General features: G+C 44.3%; 3 protein-coding genes across 4 annotated transcripts in view; 1 reads left to right on the forward strand and 2 right to left on the reverse strand.

Annotated features, from left to right (window-relative positions):
- Positions 1–732: 732 nt before the first annotated feature.
- The window catches only part of LOC307270031 (protein jagunal homolog 1-B), a 339,870-nt gene continuing 315,855 nt past the window's right edge, over positions 733–24,747 (reverse strand). The window contains exon 5 of the transcript XR_013845525.1: positions 733–1,502. The gene's annotated coding sequence lies outside the window, so the exon portion shown is untranslated. The remainder of the gene's footprint in view (positions 1,503–24,747) is intronic.
- Positions 4,239–15,612, reverse strand: LOC307269834 (insulin receptor substrate 2-like). Of its 2 annotated transcripts, none has more exons than XM_080052914.1 (3): positions 12,741–15,612; positions 12,011–12,513; positions 4,239–5,378 (listed from the first exon to the last, which is right to left on the reverse strand). In XM_080052914.1, exons 1-3 carry the CDS (start codon positions 15,398–15,400, stop codon positions 5,374–5,376), a joined length of 3,168 nt encoding a protein of 1,055 aa, XP_079909040.1. In that variant the 5' UTR covers positions 15,401–15,612; the 3' UTR covers positions 4,239–5,373. The 2 variants fall into 2 exon arrangements, with proteins under 2 accessions (XP_079909040.1, XP_079909039.1); XM_080052913.1 differs by having other exon boundaries at positions 12,011–12,516.
- On the forward strand, positions 19,919–24,535 carry LOC307269859 (lysosomal acid phosphatase-like; the record flags this gene model as incomplete). The annotated part of the gene is made up of 5 exons (XM_080052941.1): positions 19,919–20,058; positions 22,933–23,028; positions 23,497–23,583; positions 23,936–23,996; positions 24,423–24,535. The coding sequence occupies exons 1-5, from the start codon at positions 19,969–19,971 to the stop codon at positions 24,533–24,535; spliced, it is 447 nt and encodes a 148-aa protein (XP_079909067.1). The 5' UTR covers positions 19,919–19,968.

Here is a 24,747-nt window from a genome sequence, read left to right on the forward strand (position 1 = left end):
AACAGATGTTTGTTTATCAATTCAACATTTTTATTTTCCAGAAATCAATTGTTAAAACAGATAAAACAAATTATTTGACGAATGTTGTATGTGCAAAAGTTTGTGAACCCTGAGCTGCATTGCTTAAATCGAGCAAGGTAAACACAATCAGGTTGGCCAAATTGGTTGATGAAATAGACCAATGTAATGAGAGATCTTTAGGAAAGAAATTGGGCGGCACTAGATAAAACAGAGATAAAACCAGGTCAGTTTAGGCTCACCAAAGTGAACCCATACAGGTCAGACATGCTAAAAGGGAAACAAATCTCAGAGGATCTCAGGAATAGAGTTTTGATGTTACACATTTGTCTGGGGACAGTTATAAATTCATAAAAAAAAATTTGAGCTCAATCGGTCCACCGTGAGGCAAATCATCTACAAATGGAGAGCTTTAAGAGTGACTTAACATCTGCCTAGAAGTGGACTTCCTTCAAAAATATCCTCAAGCGCCACAAGAAAAGTGATTTTTCAGGTAAAAGCCAACCCAAACATTACACCTGGAGATTTGCAGACAATTTGAAACCACCATTATTCACTTGGGAGAAGGTTCTCTAGGTGGTAGGCAGAATTGCGTTTTTGCCCAAACATGGCGGTTTTGGTTATGACCAAACAGTTAAATTTTTGACTAATCTGTCCACAGAATAAGACTTCAGGTATCTCCAGGTGCTCTCTGGCAAAGTTGTGACAAGCAGTTTTGTTCTTTTTTGAGAGCAGAGGCTTCTTCAGCAACCATCCCATGAAAGCCATGTTGACTGAGTTTTCTTCTTATTGTGGAACCATGCACATCTGTCCCAGATGCTGCAAGAGAGGTCTGCAAATCACCAGATGTAATGTTTGGGTTGGCTTTTAACTGAAAAATCACTTATCTTGTGGCGCTTGTGGATATTTTTGAAGGAAGTCCACTTCTAGGCAGATGTTCAGTCACTCTTAAAGCTCTTCATTTGTAGATGATTTGCCTCACGGTGGACCGATGGAGCTCAAACTTTTTTTAAAATAATTTATAGCTGTCCCCAGACAAATGTGCAGCATCACAACTCTATTCCTGAGATCCTCTGAGATTGTTTCCCCTTTTAGCATGTCTGACCTGTATGGGTTCACTTTGGTGAGCCTAAACTGACCTGGTTTTATCTCTGTTGTATCTAGTGCCGCCCAATTTCTTCCCTAAAGATCTCTCACTACATTGGTCCATTTCATGACTCAATTTGGCCCATCTGATTGTGTTTACCTGCTCCATTTAAGCAATGCAGCTCAGGGTTCACAAACTTTTGCACATACAACATTCGTCAAATAATTTGTTTTATCTGTTTTAACAATTGATTTCTGGAAAAGAAAAATGTTGAATTGATAAACAAACATCTGTTATTTCATATAAAAAATACTGGTATTGATAAAAATGAATTAATGATGGTTACAATAAATAAAATTCCAAAATGTTCAAGGGGTTCACAAACTTTCGCACTTGACTGTATGTCCCTTACCTTACATGTCCACTGTAAGGTAAGGTAAGGTAAGGTTCACTGCATGGTAAAGAGACACAGTGTTCCTATGTGTTTTATTATCAGTGTGTGGGAGATAGAGGGCAACTGAGTTGTTTTTTTCCCCCTGGTTTGGAACCCGCTGACCCCCAGGCTGTGACTACACAGTCTTTTTTCTAGAGACACGTGGCTTGGTTAGGAAGTCATTGGATCAGTATGAGCTTCCTCCCTCGGCCTCTCTCGGCAATAAAAACACTTAAAGAGAGAGAGTATGTGTGTTCAGCTCCGCACTCTCAATGGGGACAGTGGTAATAGGATATCCTCCTATTTTGACACACACACACACACACACACACACACACACACACACACACACACACACACACACACACACACACACAGTCAGGAAGTTATTAAACTGTGTGCCAAGTGCATGATGTGTGAGGAAGAAAAAGATAAGGTTTATAGTCTTGTGAGGTGTGTAAGTAGGCTATTGGTTAAGAGGAGGATTAACAATCATTTAAAACCAGTTTGCCTACACTTTAGGCTGAATACATTGTTTAGCATCATGGTTAGTTCATATCAAACTGACTATATTTAAATCAGTTTTCAAGAGGAAAATGACTTAAAGTGACACTGTAACATTCTAAAGGCAAAATTACACCTTTTTCTTACAAATGAAAACTAAAATTCATAAGCAATAAAATAAAGCCTGGCTAAATGAAACAAACTTCAGGGTTCTGCTGCCACATCTTTAATTGGTCTGGTATGACCAGCCGGCAATGGTGGCTAGTGTTAGCATACGTTAACCACTTTGACATGAAAGTTGATGTATAACTGAGAGTCTCGATTCAGTTATCTGACTTTATCACTCCATACTTGTAATTTTACTCCACATTTTAGATTATTTGTATTGTTATAAGTACAATAGTCTTAGTATAAAGCATTACTAATGTATACTGTACATTTTTAATATACATTTTAATATATATTTTTTTCAACACTACTGGAAAAGTAATTTCCAGGTGGAAGATATATTTTATAAATGTACTATCAAAATAACTTAAGAATATATTTATGTTGGGAAGGTCTTTATGTCACAATATACACACATGTTATTCAAGCTTCATACGGAAATAAATTATGGAGACAAAGTTGTACCTCTTTAAATAAATTCATTTATTTCTGTAGGTTGCTATCCATAATCAATACAGACAAAAAAGCAATAAATCGACTACCAGAATTTTATAAATCATTATAATCATCTCCTTGTGTGAGCATCACAATAAACAGTATATTGAAGTATGTACAATGGAAGACAACGAGAACATTCGGACTGAGTCAATCCAACAACAAAAAAAATCAATCTGTTAAAGAGAAGTCTCACCATGGACACAGAAAAAAGGTAAAAGCGTTTTGATGTCGAGAACAGACTTCCCAGTGACGTTGAAAACAAAACACTTGGCAGAAAGAGAAAATGTACAAGTCACAAAAAGAAAAAGTAAATCAATGCAATGTTACGTTTGGTTCCACGGTTGTAAACTAGATTGTAGGATATTCATGTCACTATTGCATATGCCATTAGGTAAAGTGTGTCGACAAGGCAAAGAGTTCTCTATAATAAAATAGACACAAGTATTTTTTTTTCATATAATTAAATTCAGAGACTGTAAATGGGGGGAAAAGCATACAATTCACTGTACAGCCCCAAAGCAACAAAAAAAAACCCGTCCCCCTTTTGAAAAAATCGGTAGTCAAAGTATTACACAGGGATATCATTGCAACATATGTCAAATCTAAGTGCTCTATGCATTTCCAATGTATTATTATTTTTAGTTAAACTCTCTATGTACAAAATATACACATTCAAGACCCAAAGGATAAATAAATACCACGACTTAGCCTGGTACTGCTCCAATATAACTCTGTCAAAACCATTTCTGTGGTGCACATTCGATACATTCAGACATGGTGGTTAAAAAGTTTTACAATCTACTTTACACTAAAGGGGTTGTGAGCCAGTTGGGGTTCGGCACATTGGACTACGCAAAGACCACACATGTCAGGAAGTACAGAGAGGGCTGTTAAGACAATGCTAACAAAACCATCTGGCCGCCATTTTAGAGGTTCAAAGCTCTTGGCAACATTTGTATTTGTTTTATAACTTATGACTGGAGATGATAATTTCTGATTAAAACGAGACAACATGTTGTAACATTCGAAATAAATAACGCATTCTTCTTCCAACACATGAAAAGCTTTGGTATGAGCAGCGGCTAACGGAATGTTAGCAGACATTAGAAACCCTTAACATATTGCTGTGCGACCGACAATATGGAATCAGTTTGCTTACTTAAAAAAAAATCTGTTAATGCTTGTGATAAACTACACGTTAGCATTTATTTCTATCGCATGCATGTAGCATCGCTGTCACATGGTTTCATGGTCCAGCTTTAACTTGTTACATTACATAATTCCCTTGAGACATAACAAAATGTTATGCTGTTTGCCATAAAGTTATATTTTCCAGACAGCTTGTTCTCCATGTGAACCTCCATGATGGCGCCAGATGTGGCTGTTGGCTTCTCAATTTCTACTTTATACATGTTGCAGAGCCCTTGTGGCGGGCCCCTCTCTCCCCCCCCTAAAAAACCCTCTAACTTCAGCCCACACTCTTTCCACTGTGCCCCACCCCCCCACGTTTACATTTTACCATTGCATGGCTCCACCTCTCTGCAGTTACCTCAGGCGGACAGTTGTACCGTTTCAAAGGATATCTCAGCAGGGCGGCCTGCCTCGAGCCAATAGCAGCCGGCCGTAGGTTTGAAGGTAGGAGTGTGTGAGGTTTTCAGGCTCGAGTGACTGAGGAACTTGTGGGAGGGACAGTGCATTCAGATGCCTGGTGTTGCGGGGTCTGAGTTGAGTTATAGAGACATGCATGACTCTTAAAGACGGTTAGAAATATATAATAAGCTTTGATTGGACGAAAAATAGACTAGGTTAGAATAAATAAGAAATTAGTCATTAAGAAAATACTTTATGGGATAAATCCTATCTCATGAAGCCCCACTTTACTATACATTTCTGAAATTATATATTTTTTTCAATGGTGAGTTAGGCTTTTTTACTATCCACAACAGAATAACAATATAGAGATGTACTGTAGGTCCAAACAGACATACTGAAATAGAATATGTATCTCTCATTTCATAGAAAACATAAGGACTGTATAGACATTAAGGCATCGGGCAGGTCTTATCAGACATTCATCATCCAAAAATAAATAAAATATCTACTCTATATATAGTTATATTCTCAGTGTGCCTTGGTATCGTCACTCCCTGGGCTGTTTCTGTAGTAGGTTTCAGTGTTCACTGACATACCGGTTGGTCGTACTTTGTGTTGAGAAACACACACTTGCGTGCATACAGGCATTCATAAAACTACCCTCAAGTAAATAAATAGTATCTGGGTACCATTAGAGCTTTGTTATTGTCTGACTATCTTTGCTTCTGTGCTTGCGCCAAAAAATGTGGGTCAGAGGAGAAATGGTCCTCTTTGTATGCGCAGGGAACATGAGACACTCCAGAACACAACACACACAAATCGGCCCACTTGCATGGACACACCTGTCCTGCCTTCAGCGAAAAATTCATGACATGCTTAGAAGGTGACCTGCTTGTTTTTCTCCTGTGTGTGTGTGTGTATGCCCGTGTGTGTGTGTGAGTGCCACTGAAGGTCCAGACAAGTCTTTTAGGAACATGGAGCCCGGTAGACGGGTGTGAGTTGTTTTTTCTTTTCTTTTTCCTTGAGAGCAGCAAGTTGGTGTAGACCCCAGGTCTGGGAATAAACGAGTCCTTTAATCTGGAAAGAGATGACAAGAGAGAAAAAGAGGGAGTTAATGGCACTATCCCATCATTAAAGTGATTTTACTTTATGAAAACAGATAATGTAAAAAATAGGTACAAAATCAAATACTGTAGTGAGAAATCAAAAACATTGCTCCATAGCACTTCTAGTGGTCAAAACCTCCCAGGGTGCCTTTAATATCGCAGTACATCCAATGCCTGCAACCTGCATCAATAAACACCTAACCCAAATCCAATTATTTGACTATTCCCCCACTAACAACGCCGGTGCCAACCATTCAGTCCTTTCAGACGGCAGACGTGAGCTTTGTCGGAGTGGAACAGTTTTACATTGTACGGTACAGCGTGAACCCATTTACAGACTCAGATTAGTCTGTGTTTGTGTGCCACAAGGAGACACCGGAGGCAAAAGAGGACAGCTCAAATAAGCAGAACAGTGAGTGCTGAACACAAGCTTAACATTTGGAGGGATTTGGAACGTCTATCATTAGGGGTTTGATGACAATTTAAAAAAAAAAATCATTCTAGTTCATTGTAGACATATAGTGTTTAGGTGTGCGCGGAGAGGGTTTGTGTGTGACTGTGTACAAGCATGCCACTCACTGTGCTACTTCCACCAACCCCACCACCGATTCCGTTCAGTCTGGGTTAGATAGATTGTGTGTGTGTGTGTGTGTGTGTGTGTGTGTGTGTGTGCAATTTCTTAACACAGCAGCTGTTTAGCCTTGAAGTGCTCGGGAAGGACGGTGGGGAGGGGGGGGCTCACTGGCTCAACGCTCGTAATTACATAATCTAGGACGAGCATGGATGGGGGGGGGTCGAAGGGTCTACTGTCGCGCTGCCGCGTTGCTATGGACACACGCCGAGCAGAGGAAGACAACCCCTCTTGCAGCCCAGTGGCTGCCGCATCTCTCATATACATACATACAGACAGAGGAGCTAGATGCATTCACATCGCAATATATTGATAATCGCTCAGGGTTTTTGTTGCATTGAAAAAAAATGTTGATGACATGTGTGGAGGAGGGGGTCGGGGGCCTTTTGCGAGGCGAAAGGCGGAAGGATTTACTTTAATTCAGAGTGGTGGTCAGTGGGAGAGAGAGGGGGGGAGGAGGGGACATTAAACTGGAAGCTTCCAGGAAAAGCTGGAGTCCAGCTGCGAAACAGAGGGCCGCACAATTGAATGTGATTGTGTAAAGGAGGGGACGAAGGAGACGAGATGCTAGTGGCCTTCCATAATTACACGCTTGTCCTCAGTGCCTTTTACAGAGAAGATGCCATAGAGCTGTCAACCCGATGCACCTACTGTATAAAGAAGCAGCCGTGAAAAGACTTTAATTCTATATAAACATGATGAAAGAGAAGGATATGTAGGGCAGCTGAGGACACTTAAGGATTTTAAGCCAGTAAATCAATGGATAAGTCCCTGTATCTTTACATTATTTACTATCAAAACATCCAGAATCCACATACAACTCTTAAGACAAAATGGATCATCATACTGGAGCAAACTGTTGATTTTAAACCAATAATGATAAGAACTGAGCAATTTGGACAGGCTCAGACGAACAAATGCCCACACCTTGCATTTTGTATTACCCAGCTGTATTACCCCTCACCCCCCCACAGCCGTGTAATCTGGCCTGCAATCTAAACGTGGGGAACGCTGGCCACGCAGTTATCTAGCAACTAGCGCTTCTGTCTGGAACATCCCGGCCTACTTTAGCCCCCCTTCTACCAATGACACACACACACACATGGTGCCTGGAAACTCTGACACTAGAGCCCGCGGTGTTATGTGTGCACGTTTGTTTTCCACATTATCAAGTAACAGCATTTCTGGATTCCAGCTATTTGCACTGCTTTGTTAGGTTTGCAAGAGCTCCGCATCGGTGCAGGTCATATGCGGATGTAAATAAACCATTCAATGGGTTGTGCGTATGTGTGTTTGTGTGACATGTGTGTCTGGGCTGGTGTGAAGGGATGAAGCGAGCAGCACAATGGATTGGACAATCAGGCTGATGGGGGGGGGGGGCAATCAGGTGTCACTTTCTAAGCGTAATTCCACAAATGCCAGAACAAAATGTGCCACGGAGACAAGCTAAATAAAGCCATGCACGTGGCCTTCACAAAGTAATGATGTGAGCTGTCAGCAGTGGAGAAAGGGTTGTCAACGCTGCCTTAACAGTTACTCCCATGATTATATTAGGCCTATGTTATTGATTAATCGACATATCAAGTTCATTGACAGATTATTTCATTCTGTAATCAATTTATGGTTACAGCTTGTATTTTAATAAGTGACGAAAAGTGTATAGTCTCAAACAATTTCCTCTCCAGTTCCCCCTTTCCCCTGTGTCATCAATACACACATAGTTGTGACAGCCGCGTCGACTGAGCATGCTCAGAGCAAGTTAGGGATGCATGGCTGTGCAACTAGACCTCTTTCGCTCACTGCCCCTTCTTACATCGGAAACAAACAAACACACACACACACAGCGCAGGAAATGCACACTTAACACGCTCTGCACTGCCATCTCTGCGGTGACATCACCCACTACAATACTACTCACTGAATGACGTCAAGCGGAAACGGGATTTTAGGAGATGGACATGAAATGCCTCTAATCTGGCCGATGAATTACACGCACGCACGCATACACACACACACAAACACAGACACACACACACACACACTCTATCATGGTGATGGTCATGCCCTGCGCAGCCTGTGGGTGCGGCAGATGGTGTGCTGTCATTAGCAAAGTGATACTCAGCAGCCAGTGATGTGCTTTGAGTGCTTAAGAGAGAAATATAGTGTTTTCTATATGGGCATTGGGCACTGGTTATTGAGAGTGTTTGCATTTGTGTGAATATAGTGCAGAGTGGCAGGTGTTAACCGCCAGCACCCTTCCAACCCCATCACCCCCCCCCCCCCCCCACACACACACACACACACACCACCACCACCACAAACACACACACACACACACACACTCACGTGCCCTCCAGAGTGGCCATCTGCCACTAGCAGTCAGGAGGTGCAAGGAGGGTCCCGGCAGGTTTCTTGGAACCCCCCCTCCTATAATTCCCCCCCCCCCCCCCCCCCCTCCATCTTTTCCTAATTTTTCACCTTCTATGATTCCTGGTGATGAATTGATTAGGAACACTCCTAGTAAAAAAGCAATCAAATCAACACATCATCGAAGCCTATACAAGCCTAACATCTCGCTGTGCTAATCCAGCTCCTGAGCTCCATGAACTGCCACAGAGCGGGAGCTGTGTGTCCCCGTCAGGTAAAAGGTATTAATCTGAACGGGGGTTGGAAAACAGAGACGGCTGACTTTGCTAATCTGTCCCCCGGTACAGAACATCCCACCTGGCTAAGCAGAGCCCGCGGGGTGGGGAGTGGTGGGGGGGACAAACACCACCTAAGAGTCACATGGGCCCGCGCTGCTGACCAAACAAGATATAAACCAACACCTGATGCCATTCGCTAGCTAGGACACCCGAGCTGACCAAACACTTAACGGATCCAGCTTGACTTCAGGGCTGTTGTTGACTAGAAGCAGTGCGGTCATGTTTCTCACGTGTGAGTGGGGGAGGGGGGAACGCTACATTCCAAAGGTGCTTAAGTACCCTGATCATGACAAACGGCCACATGCTCTCCCACAGTCGTTGAACCCAACCTGCTGAAGAATGTCTTGCCAAACTTTATTTCAGCGAGAGGGAAATAATCAGCAGAGGTGGAGAGAGAACCTTCCAGACCTCTAGGTGAGGATGGCACATGGTACAGCAGGGGGGCTCGGCAGCGCCGCCTTCATGCACGGGCTTACCTGGGCTGAAGCCCCAGGGCCTACGAAGATCAGGGGCCTCTCAAAAAAAATAACATTGTTCGGGGCAACGCAGATCAAGGGCCTATATTGAGTTGAGCCATTAAAAACCAAACGAAGAGTTCAAAGAGAGAAGTAGTTTTGGGATAAGGTATTATTTAAAAAAAAATTGGAATGCTAACTGACTGGATTTTTTAAACCTGTATATTTTTGTTTCTGCTTTTTGGTATTTCTGTGTCTCCAAATTATTCCAGAAAATAGCTCACATAGGACACAGTTGATTTAGCCTTCGTTTTCTTCTCAAAGTGCACCAGATTGATGCATTTTACTTTAAAAGGTTAAAATTTGCCCCCGGACCCCCCTAAAAGGTCCTGGGACCCCACCGCTGTCTCCTCAATAACTTCGAAAAACATTGTAACCAACCATGTGTGTTTGGTTATTAAAAGTCATTAGACCAGGAAGGGGTTTAAGTACATGTTACCTTAAGTGATTTTGTATTTCATCAATAGAGATATTGTGGTGTAGACAAACATGGCTTTAATGCATCTGTATTGTAAGACCGCCGCCCGGGGGGGGGCCTACGAAACCTCTCAGCCCCAGGGCCTAGTGGCAGGTAAAGGCAGCCCTGGGGCTCGGTCCTGATAAACAACAAATCACAGCCCCCTCCAACAGTGGGGCCCGGCGCCAAAACCTGCCCCCCTCGCTGCGCACTTTGACCCTTCTTCACCTCGCCACACACAGCAGATGGACAGTGTTCAGTAAACAAGCCATCGCGTCGGCCGTCCTGCGCGCTCCATCTCCCCCCCATCTCTCTGCTTGTCTTACTTCTGTGCGAGTGAACAACCTAATGAGGCAGAAGGGCAGCGGCATGCACGTGCCATGCTGCCCCATTATGCACGCATTCATTTGCTCTCCCGCAAACAGTCAGCACTGGAAAACAAAACATCTCTCTCTCTCTCTCTCCCTCTCTCCCTCTCTGTGCGTATCTTGGCCAAGTTTTCAGGGATGCCACTGGAAAAAGAAAAAAGATCCCTGGGAGAAAAAAAAACACGCAAGCCCTGCATGCGTACGTGCTAGAGTCCACATGTACGTATGTGTTTGTCTCTTCTTCCCTCCCTCTCTCTCTCTCCACAGTACATTACTTTCAAGCAGCCTTCAGTAGCGGCATAAAACACCTTTTAGATCAAAATGTGAGCAAGGACCACGTGAACAAGGAACACAAACAAGCAAGAAGACGTCGTTAAGTCATTTTGATGGTAAATTCAATTTCTGAGAGGATGCAGAAAACAGCATTAGCTCAGCTGACTTGTCTTGTTTGTGCCTCAGCTATGCACATTTTCACTGGCAAAAAGGTGCTGCTGGTACATCACAGACACACGTGAGAATCATCAGAACTTCTATGGCATTTTTCGGTTCCACGTGTTAAAAAATGAAACATCAACATACGTATAGCTCCTCTCTGCGTACACTGGGACCTTGTGGTTGAAATAAAAGCCACTTTCCATTCAGATGGCCCTGGACACAGGACAAAAACAACCCGCCCCCTCCCTCCCTCTTTCTCTTTCTCTCTCCCTCTGTCTGTCTCTCTCTCTCTCACACACAGCAACTTTTCAAAGCCCTCTCTGCCAGGAATGCAGACCGTGACATCCAGTTACCTGATGACCGCAAAGCAACTCACAACTCACTTTGTTGTGTGTGTGTGTGTGTGTGTGTGTGTGTGTCCCCATCCCCTTTGCTGCCTACAAGGACACAAACACATATCCACTTTGTACTGGGCCTCACATGTCCTCACATTCTTCTGTCCCCCGAGTTCCTATTTGTTTACACTTTCTGCCGCCCCATGCCACAGCTTTATTTCGTCCACAGGGGATATATTCTGGGACATGGTATTATTGATCTTGGCGTGGTAGGAATAAAGGGGGTCAATATAGAGGTCATATCGATGTGCAACACATCCTAAAGCCTACCCAACTGAAAAACAACAGCCGGAAATGCCCGCGGCTCAGTGTGACAGTACAACGGACAGGAAGCCTTAAATGTTAGCTTTGAGGCATTCCTTTGATTACCAACAGCATGCCTGCTAATAACAAGCCATAGTAAACTCATTTTATATACGTGATAGACCTATTGAATACCTATCAATTCATATTTTCTGCATACTTATCTTCTTTGTTCATATAACCTTTATTCATAATAAGGGTATTAATAATATATTACATCTGCAGCCCCCCACCCTCCAATAGCAGCAGCTAGGCAGTGTAGAGCTCTGTCACAATGCTTGTTTACTTCACAGCCCTCCGCCTGGTCACGTTTCATAGCAGCCTCGTGCTGCGTCACATGCAGTGGGAAAAGGTTGTAATCACCAAAGCCTGAGTGATTAAAAAAAACTGCAGCTGAAAAAAATCGAACGCCACCCCGCTTCCTTCTTCCGTTTCAACGCTCCCACCACCACTCTTGCTGTTTATTTCCAGAACTTGACACAAAAACATCGATACTGGATGTTACAGGGGTCTGGATATACTCAAAGTAGGAGCGCCTGAAGGCCACTTCAGCACCACATACTTATCCACAAAGCCAGTAGCCAATGTGAATCTAGAGGAAATGCAGGTTTGCCTTTATCCTTTTTTTTCTCTCTCTCCCAGTTGAGTGCCACCTGTACAGTGCAGCTCCCTTTTCATACAGAATACACATTATGTCCCCCCACTTAAAAACAAAAAACACCTGCAGCACTATGAGCTGAGAGTTTCCATCCTTTATTTAGCAGCAACACAGACCAGACATCCGCTCCACTCACCTTTGGCAGTAGTTGCGGCCTCCTTGAATCCCAGGCAGACATATGGCGTGCTGTGTAATCCATTGAGACCCCCTTTGCAGCTGCTGGCTGGTTTGAAGCTGGCCCGGTCCTCGCACTTCTCCACTTTCCCCCGGTTGTCCAGCAGGTTCAAGGCAATGTAGTTGAGTCCGCTCTGGTAGCCGGCCGAGCTCTGCCGGTTGACGGGGCTGCCGCACTCCTCGTCGGAGCCCTCGCTGCTCCGGGACGAGAGGTTCTCCACCGAGCTGTGCCTCTTCACCACCTCTCCGTGGGCGAACGAGGGGAACACCGGCGTCACGGTGGCGGTGGAGGCGAAGGTCTCCGAGCTGTGGCGCCGGCGGCCCTGCGGATTGGCCCGGATCACCTTGGCGGAGCAGTCGGGGTCCATGGTGGAGGCAGAGGCGGCCCCGAGCAGGAACACCCCAATGCTCTGTGGGACACCCTGGTCCTCTAGAGAGAGCCTCCTCTCCCTGCTGGTCTGGCTGCTGCTGGAGAACAATGTTCAAAATATGACATGTTTATTCCTCAGAGATAAGTAGAATTTAATTTTCATACTTAAAATATCTACTTGATTTTGAGTGACAGCTACTTCTGCAAAATTCACAGCTGAATCCCTTTTTTTCAGATCAATCATACAGACAAGCTTTTTAAATAAATGAAAAAATTATTTATCCCGCCCTCCCTCCCTCCCTCCTAACACATATACACGTACCTTGCTGTGTTCTGAGGAACGAGCTGTGGAGGCGAGCTGGTCATCCCAAATGTCATCTCTGTGTAGTCATCACTCTGACACCCTTTCTCACCCTCCAGATGGTACACTATGTCCTCCTCTGAGCACGGGCACATGGATAACTCTGGCAGTGTGACCAGGCGCCGGGCGGGGGGTTGGGCCTCCTTGGGTGAGTTTGATCTGAACTCCATGTTGATGTAGTCAGTCAGAGAGGACCTGCCCGGGCCCCCGCTGCTGGAACCCTGCTGGCTCTCTGTAACAGAGGTTGGAGAGTATCTGGTGCCACTGAAGTCAATGTTAATGTACTCGCCAGGGCTGCGGGGTTCCCCGGATGTGGGGTGCTCGTTCATGCTAGGCAGGGTCCTCAGGGTGTCCAGGGAAAGCCTGTTAGGCCTGCCCAGTCTCCCTCTGTAGGGCAGGCTCTCTGATCGGCCGTGTCTTGATGGGGAGGGTACCGAGGGGCTCAGTGGTGATGTCTGAGCTGCTGCACTGGGCTGCATCACCGAATAATAGTCCGACTCACTCGCCCTCTGCCTCAGACTCTGAGGGCTCATCAACACATACTGGCTGCTCTCCTCGTTTTTGGAAGCCTGAAGTTTGGCAGGCAGCGTGAGGGAGCCAGCCTGGTAAGACGGCCTCGCCGATGCAGACTCGCCAGTCAGCAGGCCCATGTAGTAGTCAGGGGGAGTCTGGAGGGGGGGTGGGTTTCCAGGGGACATGTTCATGTATTCACCCCCTTGTCTGTCTGGGCTTTCCATGGAAGATTTGGAGCCACACCTCATTCTCATGTAGCCGGTGTCCTCCAGAGAGCTGCTGCAGGGCGAGTTGGCCTTGAAGCCACCGCCGGCAGCTGTCTCAGGGTGCACCCTAGGGTTTACAATCTGCTTGGGTGCTGAGACACACATGGGGCTCATTGGCATATAGTTGTCTGCGTTTCCAGGTTGTAAGGCTGCACCCGGCGTCATTGGCATGTAGCCCTCGTCTCCCAGGTTACTACAGGAGCTCCTGGTTGAACCGATTTCGATGTCTCCGTAATCCTCTGGGTAGGACAGTTTAGGGGAGGCGGAGTGAGAGTTGTGTCCGTGGGCCATCCTCATGAGGGTGTACTCATCCAGGGAGGCCGAGGCCAGTGGCGTCACCACCCTCTGCTGACGCGGCGTGGTGAGGGAGTGCGTACGCTTCCTGTAAGCCTTGTCATACGCCAGACCCTCGCCACCAGCCACACTCCTGCCACCGTTCTCCATCATCATGTAGCCACAAGGGTCGCTGATGTCCCGGGATGGGGGCGTGCTGGACAGAGAGTCCGGGGTGTCGCTGCGGGTCAGGGGGAGGAACTTGGGGTCGCCTGGGCTGGAGCTGTAGTCATCACACAGCAAGAAGCCAGTGTCACTGAGGGAGCCGGAGATGGAGGCGCTGCAGCTGAAAGGCCTCCTAGCCTTGTCAGGAGTGTAGTGACTAGCCCCCCCTCTGGGAGACATGCTGATGGGGCTGGAGGCAGACGGAGGGGAGTTGGAGACCGGCATGGAGCGGCTGTGATGCAGGTTGGAGGAGGACTCCAGCATTCTGCAGGTGCGTCCGCTGCTGCTGAGGGTGAGGGACCTGATGAGGTGATGTCCAGAGTGTGGACTGGTGGTGGGGCTCCCGTTCATTGAGATGGACATGGACACAGGCCGGGTCACGCATCCGTCCCCCTCACTGGCCGTTCGCATGCGGGAGGAGGTGAACTTTCTCCCTGAAGATGTGGCCGCCATGCTGTCCGTTCTAGATCTCCTCACTAGGCCCGTCTGACTAGGGGGGAGGTTGTTGAGGTTGCGTCGCGTGGGCACAGAGATGGGGTTGGTGCTGGCGGACTGGCTCTTGCTGCGCGGCCTGAACTCGGACAGCTCCTTCATCGCCTTCATGCCCTCGAGGATGGTCTCGTGGATGTTCTGAGCCACCACAGAGTCCTCCGCCTGCATCCAGAACTCCCCGGGCCCGGTGACCGCCGACCGGCCCACCTCTATGAAGAAGAAGCTGTCCGAGTGGCCGCATCGACGAATGTTCATGAGCTGCAGACTAACCGCGGCCGTCTCTGAGTTCAGTTTGACAAAGCTGATGGTCCGGCTGGACAAACACAGCCTGTACACTCCAGTGAGGTTCTTGATCTGACCCAAGCCTTTGGATTTCAAGTTGACCTGCCAAACCTCCTTGTAGGCAGCGGTTGCGGGAGTAATAAGTCCGTAGCTCGCCTCCTCAAAGCCCACTAAAGAAGAGGTGGAAGCGGGGCTGTCGTACACTTTCCCCTCGGCTATTAGATCAGTCAAAACCTCGTACCAGCTCTCCTGCTCCTGCTCGTTGTCCGCGGCCACGGCGAAGTACTCGTCCTTGGTGTAGAGGGCGATCAGGTGCTTGTGTTTGGCGTCGGCCCGCTTGTTTACGCACAGACAGGTGTCCAAAGTTATGACCCGTTTCGCAGCGGACTTGTTCCTCCATTTCTTCTCGCTCTCGTAATACTCGAGCCGGGCAGGGCATCGCTCTGTCAGCTCCCGCAGCACGAAGAAGCGTCTGTGTCCGTGCTTCTGCTTCCTCAGATAGCCGCACTTCTTCACACCGCTCGTCCCATTAGATAACAGGTGTCCTCCTGTAGCCGGAGGACTTGCCATTTCTCTCCACTGCTCTTTTTCCCAAAGTTCCAGATACGAAAAGTCCCTTTGAAAAAACAATAATAAAAGAAGAAGGAAACTCACAGCAATAAAACTACAACTTGAGCTATCCCGTTTAGTCTTTTCAATCTAGTCCATAGCAGACACATCTAGCTGTGTTCCCTGTAGAAGCGACAGTGAGTGCAGTGCGTCGGACCAGTGCATGGACTGACTGATCCGTTCCCGGAGAAAAACAACATGTGACGCCGCTGCTCTAAAAACAGAATAAAACACGGAGTCATAGGGGGGCGGCGCGTCCTGGTGGGGGCCGTGCCTGTCCATTACGCATCTACGACGCTGCCGATTGGCTGCTTAAACAATTCAAAGCCAGGCACTCAACGCCCCCCCACCCCCACCCCTCTCCGCCCCCCATCGCTTTCCCAAACAGCTCCCGTGTAGAAAACAGAAACGATTAGTAGCCCATTGAAAAACACGAGAACCTGTTCAATGTAGGCTACTGTAATAATGAAAGTCACGTTCCAAAAAACACAGCCAGACAAGCCTCTTTTTCACATATTTGTATAAAGCAAAAATTATGCCTGCATCTCTGTCACACCAGATTCTATATCGATTTTTTTTAAATTGTGATTGACAGGCAAACTGAGCCAATTTGGTTTAATGGGGATTTTTAAATGTGCAACATAATGCTTCATTGTAGCCATCCATCTCTCAGGCAGCAACACTGTAAACAACCCCCATGTCCCACTCATTATCTAAGCAGTGTTGTGGCCTATTTTTAAACCTGTGGGTATCCCTATCTTGAACTATAGCATTTCCTATTTCAGCGCCTCTGTTTATTCTCTCACTCCCAGCAGTTTATGTGTGCATTTGTTAATGATTATGCTCCTCATCTCTGGAACATGTAGCCTTTGCTTGTGTGTGTGTATAAAAAAATAGAAGAAAGAGATTGATAGGAAAAGAAAATAGCAGTTGATGGAGGGTAACCCTGGTTTGCTTGTGATTTGATATTCCTTCATGCTTATGCTGCACTTTGCTGCATATTTACAAAATGTTTCCCAGTGAATGAAAAACAGCCATCTCATAGAGAGAGACGGAGAGAGAGAGAGAGAGAGAGAGAGAGAGAGAGAGAGAGAGAGAGAGAGAGAGAGAAGGAATTGGGGGGAGGATTGACTCAAGTGAATGCGTCAGAGGCTTGGAGGCGCAGTGATGTTAAAGCTGTATAAATGCTGCCATCACCTGGCTACTCCGGTTAACTCTACATCCCCTGCAGCCTCCACAACTTTTTTCACACGTATGATTTTAGCAACTAAATAAAGTTGTTGTTTTTTTGCATTCCCCTTGGCGTGGATCCCAATTTTAGAGGAGGCAAGCCAGAGGTAGTGCTGGGTGGATAACATCAGGCTGTGAAGGGCCTGTGTGATTTCATAGTGGGTGGGGGAGGGGAGAGACATCTTGCAGACATCTGTTCATCAGATCATCTCGGCAATTAAGTTTAATACATCTCCGTGTGATCTTCATGATCAGTAGTTGTGTCGGTGTTGGACAGGCCTATAGCCGGCCATGGGACCCCCTACCAACCAACCCAAACATACGCCTGGATTGCTTTTTGTAATCCCTCAACAATCAGATTACACCTCTGTCAATAAGGTGTCAGTGTGGATTAGATGGTGTAGATGAAGGGAGGGTATCCTGCTCCTCTAATGAGCATATCTACACCATTAACCAAACACACCCCAGATACTGCTGGATTAAGGCTAATCCCAGGATCCCCTAATCACTATTGTTCCCTTTATTGTTATTGTTGATGGTGTGTGTGTGTGTGTGTGTGTGTGCGTGTGAGATCCCGGTGACATTTGGTCGCTGTCTATTTTTCTGTTTTTGCACACAAAGTGTTGATTTGTCGGGAGCTCAACCGAAGCATGTGTTTCCAGCATTAGGGCTGCCACCTATAATCTGAGTTATGAGCAAAAAAAACATGAACACCCTCTCCAGCCAGCATTGATTGAGTAACATACGGTTAAGCGTTTGATCGCAGTTATAAACAGCCCGGGGCGAAGAAAAACAAAGGCACCGAGAGATTATTGTTGACACATAGCTGGCAAGGATTTACAATACCTTGGCAACAACACTGAGGGAATATTTTCTGAATGCCGAAACGTTGTTGTTTTCGCTGCACTGTGTTTTGCAGGCCGCAGGTTCATGGGAGGTGTTGCACAGATATGTTCCCACAGGATTGGTTTCAATGGGTGTTTTGCGTCTTAATTTTAGGAATTTATTCCAGTTTCCAATTTGTGGTCAATTCCAGGTGGGTTGAATTCTTTATTTTTGGCTCTACACGTATTCCTTTCCGTATCTCCCTTTTCTTGCATGCTATCATTCTACTTCTTTTGGCAAATCTGATTCAAATTACAGTGACTTACTTTCATATGTTCCTTTGGTGTAAGCATATTTTGACACCAGCAAAGCATGATATCGGCAAATTAGAAGCTTGTCTATACTTCGGCGGGATATTCTTGGATTCTTTTCCCACCGCCGGTTTCAATTACAACGCCACGTTTAACTATCCCAGCGTGAATAGACCCAGAGGACAGATGCTCTTATTTCCTAGAAAACATCTTTCCAGATGATACTCTGGAGCCCATCCAGTCTGCGAGTGAAGGAAATACTTCTGACAACCTAACCGTTTAACAACCTAAGGCTTTGCTTACAGAGCTTTTCCTCAAAATTTCAACTGCATCCCTCTCTCTTCCTCAGATGATTTTTGTCAAACAATCATTTTTCTTAGGACTCAAAACCAGTGAAAGCTAGTTGAAATGGTCATAATGGGCCTATTATGAAAAGTTATAACAGAATTGTCGGTAGTAGTACAAATTGTGGTTATGCTAATGGAAAAGTTGTAGCACTCTATGTAGATATCATATGTCCTTTAATAATTGCTATGTCAAAACTTCAAGAGGTAGTGATATTCCCAAAGGGGTTTATTCAATTAATTTTTTCGAGGAACCCGCTACGAAAGTGCTGACTAAAAAAGAAAAGAAAAGGAAAAAAAGTCAGGTGTAGGTCAGATTCTGGCCAGGGTACTGGCTCAGTTGCTACTTGATTTCAGATCGTCATGCAACAAAGCTGCTTTTCACCATGTAAACACACACCCAACACACACACAGCTCAGCGTGGCAGAGGGTAATGTGAGAAGGGTCAGCTCAGAACCAAAGGTCTTTTCATATTGCTAACTGCCGTCAAGCATAAAGAAAGCCTCTTTTTTTTAAACCTCAAAACCTTACATACACATGCCGCTTTAACTTCTCGCACCGCCATGATTGTTGCTTAAAAGTGCTGTTAAGATCCCAATGCCTTGTGGGTATCAGTGAGTCAGATACTGCTTCAATCACTTAGGGGATTGCAGTTCGAGAAAAATATTTAACATATTATTTTTATTAACATTAGAGCTGTAGGCTATGTTTTTTTTAAATAGTTTGGTCCACTCAATGTTAACAATGAAGAAAAAAAGTATTTTACATTTCCAGAGATGTTTATAACCCAGTGCAGGTTTTTTATTTAATTTTCAGGCATGGCTCCTGAGTACATTTCTGAGAATTGTATTTGTTTATGTCTCACTCGCAGAGTTCAGGAACTTCCATGGACAAGTTATTTGGACCTGTAAAGGCTAAATTTTCCAGCAACATATTCCCCTGAGTACATGAGCTAACAGTTGTTGTCAGGGACAAATACTGAAAGCTGAACAACAATCTGAGTGAAACTACTGTATGTAGGCTACAGCCAAACACAACATTGACATCTAGTGGACGAGGAGAAAAACTGCAAGGGAATAACAAAAGAGTTTTGGCAAACAAAATACGGAATTTGCCAAGTCAAAATGAATCGATACAAGTGTCTTATTTAAAAAAGAAAATCGATATATAATACCCTCTCAGAATTGTTTAGTGGGTAAACAAATATATAGGCCTAGGTTTTTTTTAAATCGGACCCTGATTTTTGAGAATAGAATTACCGAAATAAAATGCCCTTGTGAAGTTAAATAAAATAACATTAAATACAATTAAAATATATCCATCTGGAGAACAAACACATCGTCAGGACCATGCACCTTTAAAGAAAGGACTGTTGACAGGCACGCACCACCATAGATTTCACTTCCGCTTATTTTATGTATCAAGTCAACTAGCACTACGCAGGCTGTGTATTTCAAAATAAAATGCATGCTAAACCCATAGATAGTATGGCTAAACCCATGGCTAAACCGCATCGTGGTATTTTTCGCGACTAAAGAATTCAAATTTATGTTAATAAAAATAGGCATGTGTTTGTTTTTGAAAAGGTCTAATATTATAATATATCTAGGTTAATCTCTCAATTTTAGCAGGTTTTGCACAGTCTTGTATGTTTTTGTTTTGTTTTGTAAAAACAATATAGGCCAATTATTATTAACTTCCGGCTTAGCTGCGGTTCCGGTTTAACTAGTTCTGACTTGACGTAGCTCTAAAGTCCAAAACCACCAGCTCTCTGTGGTTAGCAAACACAGGTCAGCTCTCCGCTCTAATACGGGAAACATGTCGTCCGCCGCTGTGCTCTTTCTTTTAACGCTGGGCTCTGTGTGTGAACAAGCTGCAGCAGAAAGAAAACTAATATATGCGACTGTGGTGAGTAACATTAATGTATGGCATATAACGTTACGGAAGCTGTGTTTGCGATTCGCCTCGTCTGGACGCGCGCGCACGTAACCCTATTCGAAATTTGGTAGATTTATTTTTTTCTTTGCTCAGCTGTTTACATGATAATTTGTCTAACCACGAAATGAGTAGTAAACAATCAATGTGGGTCCATTTGTGAATTCGGCATTTAAAAAATCAACCTAGCAAATGTTATATTATATTATTATTAGTTTTTTTTTTGCAATACCGCTTGATAGTAATGTATTGTCAGAAAATAACTGGAATTGCGAAAGTGTACACTTTTATTAAGAAGTAATTATATTTTATTTAGAAAAATTTATTATTTTTCAATTTGGAGACAGCTAAACATGATTCTCAAGCTTGTCCTGCATGTTTTCTTATCTCCCTGGTCCAACACTCATTCAAATGTAACTCGTCATGAACTCCTGCACGATAACAAGCTGCTCTTTTCAATCAGCTGTGTTGGAGCTGTGGAGAGATCGAAAACGTGCATGAAAGTGCCAACTCCAGGCTGTGTTGGAGCTGTGGAGAGATCGAAAACGTGCATGAAAGTGCCAACTCCAGGGGAAATTTGAGAAACACTCCTATACGGTTAAACCGAACAAAAAATACACAGCCATTACAGAGCAAAACAAAAACATATCTAATTTCTGGGCTCTTTCAGAGTCAGATTAATAATGATTTGAGATCATTGGAAAACATTGCCTCTGTCTGTGTTGTTATTGTTCAACCTGATTCCCAGCATAGTGACACTATTCACGTTAGCACTTCCTCAAGTATTTTCAGATCACCTGCCCAGGCCCCAGGCCAGAACCCGTTTAGACATTTCACTCAAGGATGCCAGCTTGCCCCAAGGGAACAAGACAGGAGTTCAAGCACTGAGCAGTTATTGTCTCAAACAGATAAACTCTAAGCTATGTACATTCAAGTCACAGCACCGTGACTTGTCTTGTGCCTTTTCCTGAGGCTGCAAAAATACCTTATGCAAAGTAAAGAGACACGCGCTGGATGCTTGTAAAGCAGCAAAGCCCTCATTGTTAGTAAAGAAAACGGCAACATTGCATGTATGCTTCACTTAAAGGAGTACTTCACCCATACGGAACCAGCGTTCAATCATTATAAAATCGCTATTATAATATAATGAATTAGGTTTTTCTTCACTCAGTCTTTCCTTGGCCCAGCTGTCCTGTTAATCCTATCCCTACATTTTAACTAGTGTGATGTCACACTAGTAACATTGTGGGTTAGACAGTGAGACCATAAAACACTCTTTCTGCCTTTTCTCAGGCTAGGATGAACCGATTTCAAAAATGTTTGCGCGTTTATACTACATAGGATCTCAGAGTTCATGACAAAGGCATTGAGAAAAAAACATATAAAATATAATTATTTGCACTGATGGTCATGTTTGCTGTTACATGTCATTTATGATCACCAGAGGAAAAATTAGACTATTTCAGAAATATTTTAAAATGTCCAGGTAGCACCTTTTAAATGTGCACTGGCCTGAGGAGTGTATGGAGGTATGAAAATCTTACATGTCACACGGTGGTGAAATGTGTCGCCGAGATGTGTTTCAGGGCAGAGGGTCAACAGATTTTCTCAGAATCGGTTACGTTGACACTGACAGTAGGAAAAAGATAGATGCTGAATGGAGCGTGGTGGAGTTGAGATTAGGCGCTCTTAAAGGGGATAATCCACCCTTTCAAATAGAGTTTACACACAGTTTTTTCTGCTATTTTGGATGGAATCAGTCAAGCACTTCACGCCAGAAAAAGAAAGCCAACACTTTTATCAAGCAGCCGGCAGAGTGAAACTTGAAAACAGGAACAGGCTGATGTGGCTTTCTGGTATCAATAGCTCATTACTGTCAAGGTTCCCAGGTGTTACTTCTCTTTTTATTGTCATTGGAGCAGATTGAAATAAAGGGCTCGGTTTAGGCCCTGCACATTTTTTTTATTATTTTCTTTTACAACTGTAGTGATGTGCTTTATGCTTGTTTAGTATAGTGTGGTTTTAAATCAAGTCCTCTCACTAAATGCCTTTTCTTGGACGGGCAATGACATCAGAGCATCTCCTATAAATACTTGACAGCATCCATCCATTACAGTCAGCTGACTGGATGTAACAACAGCCCGCCACACAGTTGATTCTAGGACAAAGGTTTGTGCCTGCTCCTGCTTGAGACAAAAGTGCCTGTTGGTTTACTTGTGTATTCAAATGCCTATTGACGGTCACTTTTAGAAGTGATACCAACAGACAGGCGTCTCTACAGTTGGGCTTGTGAAATCAAACACAAATCACGTGATTACAATGTGACAGTTTACTCACAGTCAATACATGGGGGAGGGGGGGGGGGTTGATGAACACACTCAGCAGGTCACTTCTACTGTCACTAGCACAGTTGTGTACCACAACTATCAATTTATCTCACATGTCACTTGACGAGTGGCTCCAACCATATACGTGTCATCACCAAATTAAAGTATGTTTTTTAATTGAAAATTGTTTTATTTCAAACAAGTCAAGAAAACGAGCAATAATAAACAATAAAATAGAATGATGAAACAAGTGGACAGTTTACAATGAAGTAATATTTACACACAATGAAAACCAAAACATGAAAATAAAACTGTCTAACACTTGCTTTACCCGTTCGAAAATGTTCCTTTTTAAATCTCCGTTTTAGAAAACCCTGAAAGATACTGTCACATCGTCTCATGCAATAGTGGAAGAGCTGACGTCTCTCTCTCTCTCTCTCTCTCTCTACCTCTCTCTCTCTCTCTCTCTCTCTCTCTCTCTCTCTCTCTCTCTCTCTCTCACACATCTCTTGCCCTGCAGTTATTCCGTCATGGCGACAGGTCACCGGTCCATGCCTACCCGACTGACCCTTACCAGGAGAGCGCCTGGCCACAAGGCTTTGGCCAGCTGTCACAGGTACGGCCATATATATTTATATATATATATATATTTATATATATATATATATATATATATATATATATATATATATATATATATATATGTATATATATATATACATATATGTATATATATATATATATATATATATATATATATATGTATATATATATATACATATATGTATATATATATATATCTATGTATATATATATATACATATGACATATATATATATATATATATATACATATGACTTTGCTTTGCCTTTTCTTGACCATTTAGTGTGTGTGTGTGTGTGTGTGTGTGTGTGTGTGTGTGTGTGTGTGTGTGTGTGTGTGTGTGTGTGTGTGTGTGTGTGTGTGTGTGTGTGTGTGTGTGTGTGTGTGTGTGTGTGTGTGTGTGTGTGTGTGTGTGTGTGTGTGTGTGTGTGTGTGTGTGTGTGTGTGTGTGTGTGTGTGTGTGTGTGTGTGTGTGTTTCAGGAGGGGATGCGGCAGCACTTGAACCTGGGCCAGTTCTTGAAGGAGCGCTACAAAGGATTCCTCAACGAATCCTATAACAGACACGAGGTAGGCTAGGTGCTCGCTCTCTCTCTCTCTCTCTCTCTCTCTCTGCTTTCAGGTAAACTCAGGTAACCTCGATGCCCTCACTGGCACCGTGGCAGACAGGCAATAAATTGTATTATTGTGCAGATGGAAGGCCCCCCCCCCCTCGCCATGTCTGTGTTATACAGGGTTCACGCGGGTGCTGCAAATTCCTTGCAACTTGATGTTTTGAGAGGTGTCTTCTGGGAAAGAGGGCCTGTGTATTTCACTGTTGTATGAAGCAACACTTGGTCTTACCTGCTGCAGTATATTTGGATTTATATGTAAAGCTGTCTGTTTCAAGGCCTTCATGACCAGTAACTCCTTTGCCCCACAGATCTCGGTTCGAAGCACGGACTACGATCGCACTCTGATGAGCGCAGAGGCCAACCTGGCAGGTCTGAACTTCTCTTCCTCCTCCCACTAGTTCTAGAACATTGTTTTTCTTCCTGGTTTTCGAAAAAAGCCATACTAACGCCCTACTCTCATTAATTTTGACGTCAATTTGAGTATGTTTTGGTTGTGTATGCGAGTTTGTGTAGACGAGAAATGCCCAGATGAGTACTTACTTCCGCAAAGATTTTGTATATGGATCGATAGATTACTTTTCCTACTCAACCGCCCCACATGGCATTGCGTCTTTTCAAACGACACGGAAGTTTTCTTTATTGCTTCTGTATACTTCACTGTAAACGGTCAGACGAACCTCGCATACACAATCGATCATTAAATAGACAGTATGTAGTATATACATGTTGAGTATGTAGGAGGGAGGACGTTTCGAACACAGCCATGACCTTTGTTATTCTCTATCCGCCCTCTAGGTCTCTACCCTCCCAGTGGTCAGCAGGTCTTCACAGAGATTCTGAAGTGGCAGCCCATACCTGTTCACACGGTGCCCCAGAGTGAAGAGCGGGTATGTTGTGGAAGGATATAAGTCAAGGATAATGTATAGCGAAATAAAGGCCGACATGGTGAACATTCGCTGTACATTATCCCGCTTATTATACGGCTACTAACTAAATGAATGAATTACAGCAAAGTATTGATTAAAAGTAATGTTAAAGGAGTATTCCAATGTTTACTGAAGGGACTACGATGTCAAGTCTGTCGGCGGATTGATTTGACGGGAAGTGATAGATCAAAGCG

Source organism: Ammodytes marinus (assembly GCF_949987685.1).
Source record: "Ammodytes marinus genome assembly, chromosome: 24".
NCBI classification, from domain to species: domain Eukaryota; kingdom Metazoa; phylum Chordata; class Actinopteri; order Uranoscopiformes; family Ammodytidae; genus Ammodytes; species Ammodytes marinus.